Source organism: Azolla caroliniana, unplaced genomic scaffold, assembly GCF_043228905.1.
Source record: "Azolla caroliniana isolate FFs.n. ecotype wild unplaced genomic scaffold, voAzoCaro1.0.p SCAF_4, whole genome shotgun sequence".
Classification (NCBI taxonomy): domain Eukaryota; kingdom Viridiplantae; phylum Streptophyta; class Polypodiopsida; order Salviniales; family Salviniaceae; genus Azolla; species Azolla caroliniana.
In genome coordinates, this window is record NW_028230439.1 from 4,084,688 (window position 1) to 4,097,989 (window position 13,302).

Consider the following 13,302-nt stretch of genomic DNA (forward strand, 5'->3'; position numbering starts at 1 on the left):
AGGCACACGTCTATGCTTTCCTACAGACATGGGAAGCTAACCATGTCTCGCAATGATTGACAGAAGCAGAGGTAGAGTGTTCAAAGATCGTGGAGTTCGGAATGACATTGGAAGGTCCACCAGCAAGGCGGCACAAAAAGCACCTTCCAGGTAACTTCACCACGTTTGAAGCCTTGCGGGATAAATTCTTGCAACTATTTCGCCGAGAGGTGGAGCAAAGGGAGCTCGTCAGCCAATTTGATACAGTTTATCAAGAACCCAACGAGATAGTTCCACAATTCATTATCCGATTCTAGACACTACATAGTGAGCTGACAAGGGCACCTCCGGAGGATAAGGCAAAAGCAGTCTTTCTGGCCGCGCTTTGGGAGCCGCTCGGAACAATGTTGTCCATATTAGACTTCCGGGCCAACACCATTGATCAAGTTATCAACTGGTTGTTGGATAGGGCCCAAAATAGTAATTACATGGCGATGGGAGCTCTACAACGAGCGCTACCTAGAGAGGAAGACTTACGGTTTCAGCAGGCAGTCCAGTGTATGACATGCCTCAACCCCAGTCATTCCACATTAAAATGCATGATGCGGACTCAGTGCATGTTGTGTCACTCCCAGTCACACACCATGGACCGATGTGAGTACAATCTGTTAAATCGGCAAGCGGCACCAGTCTACCATATTGAGCCCCGGGGCGAGCAACAACGGGACGAGGAAAGGTTCCAGAGAGACGATCGCTACCGACCAAAATGTGACTACCAGGACGATGACAAATGGAGAGAGTACTACGAATGGGACTGTTATGAGCAAGATTATTCCTTGAACAATGACTGGCGAAGAGACGATCGAAGGTACCCGGAACGGAGTGTCGAATACAGGTCTCTAATGGACGTATTCACATTTGTCCCTTCTGTACAGACTAGGTTTAGGCTTTTTATGTAAATAGTGAGAAGGGCAGTTGCCCTAAGTTAGTCAGTATATAAACTGACTTTGTAATCTAGTTTTAAAAAGGTTGTTGAAATATAGTTCATCTCGTGCCTAACCGTCTCTCTCTCTTGTGTTCTTGTTGTGTCTTGTGGTAGCTAATTAGCTAATAATAGCTAAATTAGCTATTGGCAATCGCTATTTAGCTATTACCAGTAGTTATTGGCTATGGTCATATTCTGAGGTAGCTAATTAGCTATTATGGTAGTTAATTAGCTTATAATAGCTAAATTAGCTATTAGCAATCACTATTTAGCTATTACAAGTAGCTAGTTATCTATGGTCATATTCTGAGGTAGCGAATTAGCTATTGTGGTAGCTAATTAGCTAATAATAGCTAATTTAGCTATTGGCAATCACTATTTAGCTATTACTAGTAGCTAGTTAGCTATGGTCATATTCTGAGATAGCTATTCAACTATTGTGGTAGCTAATTAGCTAATAATTGCTAAGTTTACTATTGGCAATAGTTATTTCGCTATTACCAGTAGCTAGTTAGTTATTGTCATATTCCAAGGTAGCTAATTAGCTAACTACTAAGCTCAAAAATCAAAACAAAAGTTGAGATAAATGTAAATACCTTAGGTACATCAAGAAGATGAATGGGATGCTCCTCGTATTGACTCCTTCCAACACGTTTCCTGCATAAATCCTTCTTATTGGGTGAAACCTACTCTCATTAGTTCAAAATATGGTGATTATATCCTTGCTTTCTGATGTTATGTGTGTCATTGGTTTACATCTTGTTGTTAGCTTTAGTAGACTAGTTTCTTCACCACTTGAAATTATCCGGTTCATTGTATTGTACACAGTTTTTCTACTAACACCAATTACCTTAGATAGCACACAGATATTAAGATTGTCAACATCATTATTAAGTAACATCATTAGACTAGACCTTTTTAAGACAAGATCATCTTTTGACCTGCTCATGGATACGAAACTATTACAAAGATTATTTACTAGTACAAATGTTATGTTTGCATTAAGACCATCACAATCAATTAACTCTTTTATCGATGGATCATTTAATATTACATAAAGTACTACCTTCTTGACATCTTCATTGCTGATTTTCGCTTGGTTTGAACATTTAAATATTCTACAACCTTTCTCTCTATGATAGTAGTCTCATTACTTCCATTCTCAGTGGTATTCAGATCTATATCGCAACCAATACTATCCTTACCTTTAGTGAATGTGGCTTTCGTATCCTTCAACAGTTGACGATGTTTCCTTTTTCTTCTACCCAATACTTTCGTATCGCTTGTTGTGTCTTGTAAACAATAGCGTGCGGAAGCTTGTGGACAAACCGGCTCATCCGGATTACACCAATAAAAACAGAGAAAGAAGGTTTAATGGATCCCCGATCCTGATCCGGCTCTTGGTCTCGATCGTATCCGGACACCAATCTAGATACGATCCGGGTCTGGCTTATCCAGTCGATCCGGATCTGGTTGAGCTTGCTTGCTCAACACTCCCCCTCAAGCTCAACTTGAGGTGGGATCATGGTGTTAGTGTCTGGGGCAGCCGGTTCTTTCATCCGGCTCCTTCTGGCGTCCTCTCGCCTCGCTGGCGCTCCTCGCCTGGTCCGGTTCGTCCGTTTGTGACCCATCCCGTTCAGCGCTCCTCGACCTCCTCGGTCAACTTGTCTGCTCAACAGGCCCATCTCAGCTCCTTCGATGCTACAACTCCGGCGCCGTCTTCACTGCCCTCTAGTTCTCTTGGCCTTCAACAGATTCGGCTCTTCCGAATCAAATTGTTCAACTGAATCGGTTGTCTCTGATTAATTCCAGCCCCTGTTCGAGTTGGTAGTCTCCAACTCGTCTTCCATTTTCAGGCCCTTCACCACACCGGACCATGTATGGGTCTTGGCCTTCTTCTTCCGGTCAATTCGGTCTCTCTTGACTCTCCTACCATCGCCCCTTTCTCCAACTTGTTCAGGTGTGCAGACTCCTTTGGTCCACTCGACTTCCTTTTTCTTCTTCTCTCCCCCTTTCTTGGTTCTCTCTTTCTCTCCGGCTCCTTGTTCGGTGCCATTACTTGTCTCCATTCTCCCCCTCAAGTGTGGCACGACGAGATGTTGGAGACCGAGAATCTCCAAGAAATGTTGCAACTTGTCCGACCCGAGCGGCTTGGTGAAGATGTCGGCAACTTGCCGATCCGTGTGAACATACCAAAGTTCAACTTCACCGCTTAGGGGTTGTACTTCTATGTGCTTTGTTTGAGAATGAAATATGGGGTTCTTAACGAGATGTATGATGCTTACATTGTGACAATAGATCAGGATCGGGGTCGGTACCTCGATCCGGAGGGCTTGCAACAGCCGCCGAAGCCATATAGCTTCAAAGGTACCAATGGTGGCACCTCGATATTCAACTTCCGTGCTCGATAGAGCTACGGTTAGCTGCATTTTGCTGCTCCATGCAACAACCGCACAACCAAGAGAAAACATGTATCTGGAGGTGGACCGACGATTTGATGCAGCACCAACCCAGTCGGCATCCGTATATCTGACTAGCTTTTCAGCTATATTGTGTCGGTATAACAAACCCTTATCCTTAGTGCCACTAACATACCAGGGTATTCGGTGTGTGCACTGAAGGCGCTCCATGGTCGGCTTCTATATGAATTGGCTAATCACTCTGACCGTATAACTCATGTCGGGTCGAGCGATAGTTAAGTAGATATGGCGCCTGACAATCTGTCATAACCATTTCTCGTTGCAGGCCAGTCCGTAGTTAGGACATAGCTTCAAGTTCCGGTTAAGGGGTGTGGAGATCGGTCGGGAATCCGTCATGCCAAACTTGTACAACATATTCAACACATAATGTCATTGTGAGAGCAATATGCCGTCAAGGGTATGGATCAAGTGTATCCGACAGCTCACAAAACCCATCTTATGCAACCGGTGCGTGATTTTCGCATTCCAAGCTCGGGGGGCTTGCTTCAGACCGTAAAGTTTCTTGAGTTGGCACACTTTCGGCTTGTTCATCTCTGACTTAAATCTCGGTGGGCTGGACCATGTAGACTTGTTCTTCAAGATCACCTTGAAGAAACACATTCTTCACATCCATTTGATGAAGATGCCACCCCCTTGCCGCAGCAACCGCCAGCACCACACGAACTGTTGTCATCTTCGCTACCGGAGCGAAGGTTTCGTCGTAGTCGATTCCAAGGGTCTGCGCATATCCCGTCACCACAAACCAGGCCTTGTACCGGTTGACCAAACCGTCGGCATTGTATTTCACCTTATATACCCACTTACAACCAATCGGTTTACATTGTCGAGGAGGGTCAACCAGGTCCCATGTGTCGTTGGCATCGAGTGCCCGCATTTCCTCCTCCATTGCGTGACACCAATTTGCGACCTTGGCCGCTTCTGCATAGCTCTCCGGCTCACGCACTTCCACCACCTTGGTCATGTACGCATAGTGATGCGCCATGTACTCATCATATCAGTTATGGCAATCTAGGACTGAACAATGGCGGCAACTGACTATAAAATGGTGGCAATGAAGGAGTGACTCTGTCAGATAGAACACTGGCAGATGATGCTTTGAACGCATTGTGGCAACAACTAAGTGTAGAATGGCGGAAATGGAGTAGTGAAATCTGTCGGATCAAACAGTGGCAGCAATCCACGACCAAACAATAGCGGCAACTGAGTGTAGAATGGTGACAATGGAGGAGTGAACTCAATAGGAGCGAACAGTGGCAGATGATGTTTGGACTGAACAGTGGCGGCAACTGAGTGTAGAGTGGCAGCAATGGAGGAGTGAACTCCGTCGGATCGAAAAGTGGCAGATGATGCTTGGACCGCACAATGGCGGCAACTAAGTGTAGAATGGCGGCAATGGAGGAGTGGACTCAATAGGGTTTAGGAAAAGTGGCAGTAATCTAAGCCTGAATAGTCACAAAGTGATGCCCAAAGTTATGGTGCACAAATCCATTTATGTTGCACGTTTATGTTGCACATTTATGGTGCTCATTTATATAATTAAAACATTCTAATGTTTTCATTCATGGTGCAAAAATGACTATTTATCACTGGTAGCTTTTTGCATAGTTAATTGTTTCCACTCGCATGCTTTCACCCTAAACCCACGATGGCCGGGGAAGAGGTTTCCAAGCAAGACACAGATGCAGTCCTAGAGCTTCGACGAGAATAAGAAGCATTCGACCGTGAATGGAAGTTTCCCGGTGCGTTATGGCTTCGGCATTAGAAGAAATCAATTTCGGAACCGCCGAGGAGCCGCGACCAATTTCCATAGCCAAGGATTTGCTGACTCCAGAAAAAGCGCCTCTGATCCAGCTGTTACGAGAGTATATGGATGTATTTGCCTAGCCGCACAAAGATATGAAGGGGCTCGACCCAAAATTTTACCAACACCAAATACATTTATCAAAGGATGCCAAGCCCATCCAACATCGCCACTACCGAATGAATCTGAATTACAAGGTCTGCATAAAGGAAGAATTGAGAAATTACTAAAAATCGGATTCATTCGCCTCGTCGAGAAGGCGACATGGTTGAGTCCGATCCTCATGGTATCGAATAAAACGGAAAGATTTGGGTGTGCATCAATTATAGGAATTTAAATGTCGTGACCGTCACTGATGCATTTCCTCTACCATTCACTGATGGAGTGTTGGATGTCGTGGCCGGCCACGAGATATACAACTTTCTAGACAGATTTAACGGTTACAACCAAATTCGTATGCATCTCGACGATCAGGAGAAGACGACGTTCGTCACGGACTGGGGTGTGTTCGTAGTCGTCGTAATGATGTTAGGTCTAAAAACCGCGCCGGCAACATTTCAAAGAATAATCACATAAATATTTGGTGAGTACATATCAGCCTTTATGCAGGTATTCCTAGATGATTTTGCAGTTTATAGCACAAGGAGCGAGCATCTGCAGCACCTCCAATTATGTTTACAGAGATGTAGAGTGGCAATGCTTAGCATCAACCCGGCCAAGTGTGTGTTCAGCGTGACAAGTGGCGCACTCTTAGGCCATATAGTGAGCAGCGAAGGCATTGTAGTGGACCTGGGGAAAATTAAGGCAATAATTGATGTGTCGAGCCCAAAAAATCGCAAAGGCACTAAATCGTTTCTTAGGTAAGATCTGATGGCACAGTCGAATGTTGCATTACCTCACCGACTTCACAACGCTTTACACGCGGCGGTACATCGCATGTCGTTCAAATGGACGGAAATCGAAGAAAAGGCATATCAGGAATTGAAAGTCATGTTGTTACAAGCACTAGTTGCCCAACCCCCATACTAGATGCACCAATTCCACGTGTTCATCGATGCGTCCGACATTGTAATCGGTAGTGCATTAATGCAGCTCACTAAGCCGAACTAGTATCGTCCGATCTACTATACGAGTCAAAAGCTCATAGCAGCTGAGCGCAATTATTCAACGACCGAACGCAAAGCACTAGGTATGATTTATAGCATAAATAAGTTTCGACACTACCTACTTGGCCGAAAATTCATGTTTCACGTGGACCATGCCGCCCTACTCTACCTAGTATCTCAAAGCAATCCCTCACGAGTAAATTGGCAAGATGGATGTTCTTGCTTCAAGAATTTGAATTTGATATCCAACATAAGCTAAGAACCCAGCACACCATTGCCGATTATTTAAGCCGAATCGAGACGGGTGAGGAAACCAATGGCATCTATGACAACTTTCCGGATAGTGACATATTACGGATTTCCACATCGGAGACTAAAGCAGAAAGGGTCTCCCCGGACAACAAGTGGCTTGGGGAGATGGTGCATTTTCTGACCACGGGATTGCCGCCACCGTGAATGCGGACTGATGAGAAGAAGCACTTGGTCGTATGCTGCCGGAATTGTTGCCTCTTACAAGGAACTCTATACCACAAGGGCAGTGACGGTATCTGGCATCGATGCATTCGCAATGATGAAAAAACAATCGTTCTCCACGAAGCCCACTATGGTGTGGTCGGGTAGCACTATGCCGGCGAAGCAACAATGTAGAAAGTACGACAAATAAAACTTTGCAGAGTATCTTGAAGAAAATCGTCAATGAAAATTGAACAGACTGGGATACGAAGCTCCAAAGCGCCCTCTAGGCTTACCGGAGAAGTTTTGAGACCATTATCCAGTCGACGTCATTCAGATTAGTGTTCGGACTCAAGGTAGTCATGCCAATCAAATTTCAAGTCCCGAGTTTGCGCGTTCAAGTACGCAAACATCTCACAGAAAGGGAGTCAGAACAAGTGCAGCTTCTAAAACTCTTGGAACTTAGAGAAAACCAGATCCACAGCATGGCCATCCTGGAACAGGAACAACAACGGCGGAAAGCATTTGTCGACAGGCATCAACAAGGGAATGAAAAGGCATTCGAAATTGGCAAAGTCGTACTCGTGTCCCAAACATGCATGAGGCAGATGCTATTGAAGCTCGGTTCCGGTGGACGAGACCATATTGGATACTGGACGTCGAAAACGACACTTTCGAACTCAGAACGTTAGCTAGTGAAGTGTTGTTGAAGAAAGTCAACAGATTTTGGCTCAAACCATACTTGGGGCCCACACCACTGAACCCGTTTTCGAAAAACCAAAAAAGCATTAACAACCAAGCGACTCCCCACCGAATCAACCTCGCGCGAGGGACCCCACTCCTTATAAATAGAGGGATGCCTTAATGTACCATTATTGTAAACATGATTGTATATTACCGTTCCAAACTGGAAAAAAAAGGGCATTTGGGACTATTTAAAGACCGTTTGCATGCAAACACGCAACCCAAGAAAGCAAGTATCTTACTGTTCACACGCATGGTGCCATGGCACGAAGAATCTTGAAAGATGATTTCTCTCGCCAAACCACACAAAAAGCTAGCCTGGGTATTTTACCAAGTATTTCGAGCATAAATGAACGTAGAGCTCAGAGGAGAATACTCCCTCTCTCTCTCTGCACACAGTTAACCCCTCTACAAATCCCAACCCTCTCCTCGCCATGGCCATCGACATTCCCGCTACCCTTAGACAATGGCTCATCAAGCACGGCTTAGTAGGTTACATAAGATTCACGAAGGCAAAACCCCACCCCAACGCCCACAACATCGGCATGAAGATTAATGTTGATATTATCACCAACCCCACGATCAGAAAAAAGTTGGGCCTAAGTCCACTCGGAGATCGGTGTTTCGATAGTCTTCCCACTGCTGTGTTGGAAAAGTATTTTGGGGAGTATTCTGCCTCCACAAAGGCATATAAAACACAGTAGGCTCCGGACATCTTCTTCCGAGATGTCGCCAAATTTCTGTTGGAGGTTGCTTGCGTGCATCCCAAATCTTATGGGATGCCGAAGCATAAGGTAGGAGTAATCATAGCGACGTATGAAGACACTCCCATCGATTGGGGCTTCATCACAGGTGCGGCCTTACACGTCGGACTCCTCGCGCTACATGCCTAGAAGAAATTGCTCCCAATCATCTAACAATACTTCACAGGTCGGCCACCGTTGGGTCTCTAATCCAAGAAAGCGAGGTCCTCGCTTATCGGGAAATTCTGGCAGTTGCCCATGAGTTCGCTGCCATTGTCCAGTTCGGCACGACTTTAGAACTCATGGAATTCCTCGCCACACAGCAGGTAGCAACAGCTCAGCGCATGGCTGAAGAGCACGCGAAAAGGTAGATGATCCAGTGAGCTATAGCTGGATTAATCGAGCCAGAGGAAGAATAGGCCCTAAGCAAGATCAGCTACAAGCGGCAGGCTAACGGAGGGTAGATGGCAATCGAGTTGCTAGCGTTGAACATGGCCCTGGTCGAAGTTCACCACGAATTGGCTCACGTGCATTTAGGAGCGAAACAAGTAAGCATGACGAACAGCAAAAGACTAAGCGGCAACTGCAGGACGCGTAGAACTTGATCGCCCAATTAGAACATCTACAGGAAGCCAAATCGGCTACCACCACAGATGGCCCCTCCATAGCCGAAATCCAGGCACTACACGAGGAAGTCGAAGCACAATAAGAGATGGCGCGAGGAAGTCATTTGTGTTTTTGTGTGTGAATGCTAAAACAGCAAAAGACTAAGCGGCAACTGCAGGACGCGTAGAACTTGATCGCCCAATTAGAACATCTACAAGAAGCCAAATCGGCTACCACCACAGATGGCCCCTCCATAGCCGAAATCCAGGCACTACATGAGGAAGTCGAAGCACAGCAAGAGATGACGCGAGGAAGTCATTTGTGTTTTTGTGTGTGAATGCTAAAACATTGTGTGTGTGTTTTTCAATCTATGTTACTTCTTTCTCTGTTATCCATCTTTTTTCACTAAAGGTAAAACAACTCTTCCACTTCTCGCTCGCCCTACAACAAAACTTAGAACTTATACATGCTCCAATGTGCACGTACACAAAAGCTATACCCTCACCAAAATTCCGAGGAAATAAATCTAACTCTTTGAAAACATTGACATCCTCCAACACTACACAAAAAGACTAGACACCCTATCCTCCTTGGTGATCATGCTCTCTTTTTTTAGTAACACTTTTATTACTAATGGGAAACCTCAAAGTGAGGTGAAAACCCACAAAGAATAAAGAAAAATATACAAGTGTCGATTAGACACTAGAGAGCTTAAAAGCACTCAAAGTAAAGATTGTACATTTGCAATGTGATGTCTCTAAGTTGCAAACAATCAAATAGAGATTGCCTGAGGGATTGCTTAAAGAAGCTAACTTCATGCAGCTGGTTTCAATCAAAGACCTTATTATTGCGAGCTATCCAAATGGTCCAAAGTGCCCAAAATTGTGTCAATTGGAGAAAATAGGCATTGTTGGATAGGGCGCACGAAATTTGTCCAAATATCCAAAAGCTAGCTACATGGTATCACCAATCAATTGAAGCTTCTTTTGTTGTGCATATAAACTCACTTAGCAACTTTCTTTCATCACCATGTACACCGATCAAATCATTATTATTCAGTAAACCCTACTACACTCATGGGAGATTCTCTTCTTGACAAAAGTTACAAGAGTACGATTGTTATCTTAAAAAAGACCCAATCAAGGCTTCATTTACATGAGTACATTCCTGCATTCTCATGCACACTCAGTACAACAGGGCATAGACCTCCACTTAAACAAATATTGAATTTTCTGAGCAAATGACTGGAAAATGGACGTAGGGTCGCTAAATTTCAAATTGAAGCAATCCATTACATTGGAACATTTTCCCAATGCTTTTCATTACAGAAATTTCCATTAGGTAAAACACCAAACTACAGTTCAACATTCAGCATGTGGAAAAAACTCTTTCTAAATTTTAAGGGATTGTGAAACCTTAGCAAGATCAAGCAAATTGTCAAAATCTCACAAATTTCAGTAATTCCCCTGTTTCTTAAGAAAGAAACTTGGCGTACCATCTATAACCCAAGCCTTCGGAATTAAAGCTTTAAAAAGATTGAAGCATATTCTTAAACCTCCTTGCAGAATCTTTTCATTCCAATCCAGGTTAAGACAAGTTTGCATTGAGAATACTTAAGACACTTGCATATCCTCAACATCTTCATCTTTGCCTTCTTCTCCACATGGAGCTGGGGGAGACAAATTCAAGTCTGGAGGGGCTGCTTTTTCTGCATCTCCGTTTTCTTCTTGCCTGCCATTGCCACCACCTGATTTCCGTTTTTTCGCTTGGCCTTTCTCTTTTGCTTCTGACTTCTTCATTGCATTGTCTCTTCGGAATTCTGCAAAAACAATCATAATCACGTATGGTAACGTGTGTAAACTTGAGTGGTCTGTCACACATACACTCCTTTTAAACAATGAGTTAAATCGAATGAATAAATGCAAGACATATCATTGTCATTAATGAACACAATATGTGAATTGCATATCATTTGATATCAAAGAACTCGTCAAAGAGGACTCGGAAATACGCAATTATTCTCACTCGGAAATATGAAACAGTAATTATCTACAAGGACTGACTCGCACACCCTCCTCCATCCTTCAAAATATGAAAGTTTAATCATCCATCTTGCAAACTTCATTTCAGTGTGTTGTTATATTTCTCCACATTTTTATACTCTCAACATATCAACCCTGTGTTTTCCACAGATTCCAAATTCCAACCAGTAAAAGCAATATAAACCATTTGTTCAAAGACAAAGGTTTTTGTGTTCAAAGTAATATTTTGTTGCAACCTGCATAGGAAGTGTTGAGGACCCGAGTTTTTGAAGATTTGTGCGAAAAACAATTTCTCAGTTTACTCTTGATTTATGCCATTGTACTACTTTTGTTCTTCTAAATACAGTATCAGAATGTCTCTAAATTTTGGACCTACCTTCAAGCGCAATCATCAAGGAATCCATAAACTCGGGAAACTCGATTTCTTCCACAGCTTTAAGTACATCCTCTGCACTTATTATCTGCCTCTTGGATTCTCGGCAGATGTCATTAGCTCTGTAAATTTACAAAAAAAAAAGATGCGTCAAAAGACATGACCAACGTAATGCATCCGCTCCCCTAGTACATGAATACATTTTGAAGGAAACAATATGGTGCAAAAAATGTCTGCAATTTGAACACCTCATAGGTAGGGTTGCAAGGGACATAAAGTAGAAACAGAATCACAAAATCAATCAGCATTCAAAGGAGAAGCAGAAGGGGGGAAAGCAGGGAAGGGCATGTGTGCGCGTGTAATCTCGTACGTTGCAGAGAGGTAGTGGATGAAGACCTTGGCGCTCTCAGAGAAGGCGAGAAGGGCTTCCTTGTGGAGAGGGATCTCCCGCATCCTCGTCGTGCCCATCTTCCTCATCTCCTCTGCCTCTCTTCCTTTCGCGATCTCCGCGATCTTCTTCTTCACTACTCTGCGGACGATCGATCGAGGGAGATCCTCCCCTGCGCCTGCTGCATCCGCCATCGCCTCACGCTCCTCCTCCTTTCTTCTTACTTCTTACTTCTTTCTTCTTTCTTCTTTCTTCTTTCCTTCAATTCTTTGCAGGAAACAGAAACAGAGTGTGGGCATGTGTTATTATTATGACTCATGACTCTTTATTGTGTTTGGGAATGCAGTAGTACATAAACTCATAGCATCCAAATTTTGGCTCCTAATGATTTTTAGCTGAAATGAGCTAATCATTCTCCTTCCGGCCCAATAATTAATTAATTCCTTGGTTAGAATGCGCGATTTCAGGAATGTTTTGTCATCTTTTTATGCTCTTTCGACATTCTGCGTGTCGGAAGTCTATTCTTTAAAAAGTATTGTTTTGGCGATGTTTGCTACTGACCCGTGAAAGATTCAGTTACGGACCACCTTAGGAATCCATTACGCCACAGTAATTACACAATGTAGCGCCATTGTCATTCTTTCATTTTTATCTCGCTATTGTCTTCACGATACAATGATCATTTCGGGGTGTATTGGTTTAGACAACTCGAGGAAGAATTAAAAAAGTTGTTAACGTATAATGCCTCTAACAAAGGATTAACCCACATTATTCTATATGAGATTCGAATCTTATTACTCAGGGTGTGGATCCATCAATACGGGCAGAAGTTTGGGAATTTCGTCTTGGCTGCTATGCAGTAGATAGCACACACTCAGAGTGTGTTGCAATTCGAAAGGCTCGCGGATGTCAATCTCTTAACCTTAGCTAATCTCTCGTATTTTATACAAATTCTACATTACCCTTGTTTGTGGAGTTGTGATAGTAACATGCTAATATGGACATATGACTAAGTTTTGGATGCTTGGAGTTGTATGTCATTATTACTCATATCTTAGAGATTATCCTTTTTGTTTCAAGGTATAATCAACAAAGCATGATCTTTTTGCCAAAGAGAAGTATATTCATGTAAAATCTCAATGCTCACTAAGTCATAACTAATATGTATGGGTTTAGTGATGCTAGTGATTGTTTTGAACTGATGGAACAATGCTTCTATCATCAAGGGGGGAGGCTTTTGTCAATTGAACTCAAATGATTTCATGTGGAGTGGATACTTGGCTATATATTATCTAGGACAACTTAATGATTAGTGGACTCTCTATGCCCATATGTATATAGGGCGACTTAAAGCCCATATGGTTGCATCATATATAAGGGTAGGGGGAGGAAGTGTGTTGAAGTTCAAGAATAGCCAAAGTTACATATCCTTAAGTGAGTTGATCCATGGTCACGACATGGTCATAGAGAAATGCTCATTTATGCTTGTAAATTTGCCCTCTAGATATAGACAAGAACCCTCCACTTTAACATGCCCTCTTGATAGGTTGAAGACTTATTAAAATTCAACGTGGATGCGTTGAAGTTCATGGTCTTAATATT

At 43.3% G+C, this 13,302-nt stretch overlaps 1 protein-coding gene across 1 annotated transcript; it reads right to left on the reverse strand.

Moving 5' to 3' along the window:
- Positions 1-10,168: 10,168 nt before the first annotated feature.
- LOC147864874 (DNA polymerase II subunit B4-like) lies at positions 10,169-11,943 on the reverse strand. The gene is made up of 3 exons (XM_087317745.1): positions 11,683-11,943; positions 11,316-11,434; positions 10,169-10,716 (listed from the first exon to the last, which is right to left on the reverse strand). Exons 1-3 carry the CDS (start codon positions 11,892-11,894, stop codon positions 10,511-10,513), a joined length of 537 nt encoding a protein of 178 aa, XP_087173871.1. The 5' UTR covers positions 11,895-11,943; the 3' UTR covers positions 10,169-10,510.
- Positions 11,944-13,302: the final 1,359 nt, after the last annotated feature.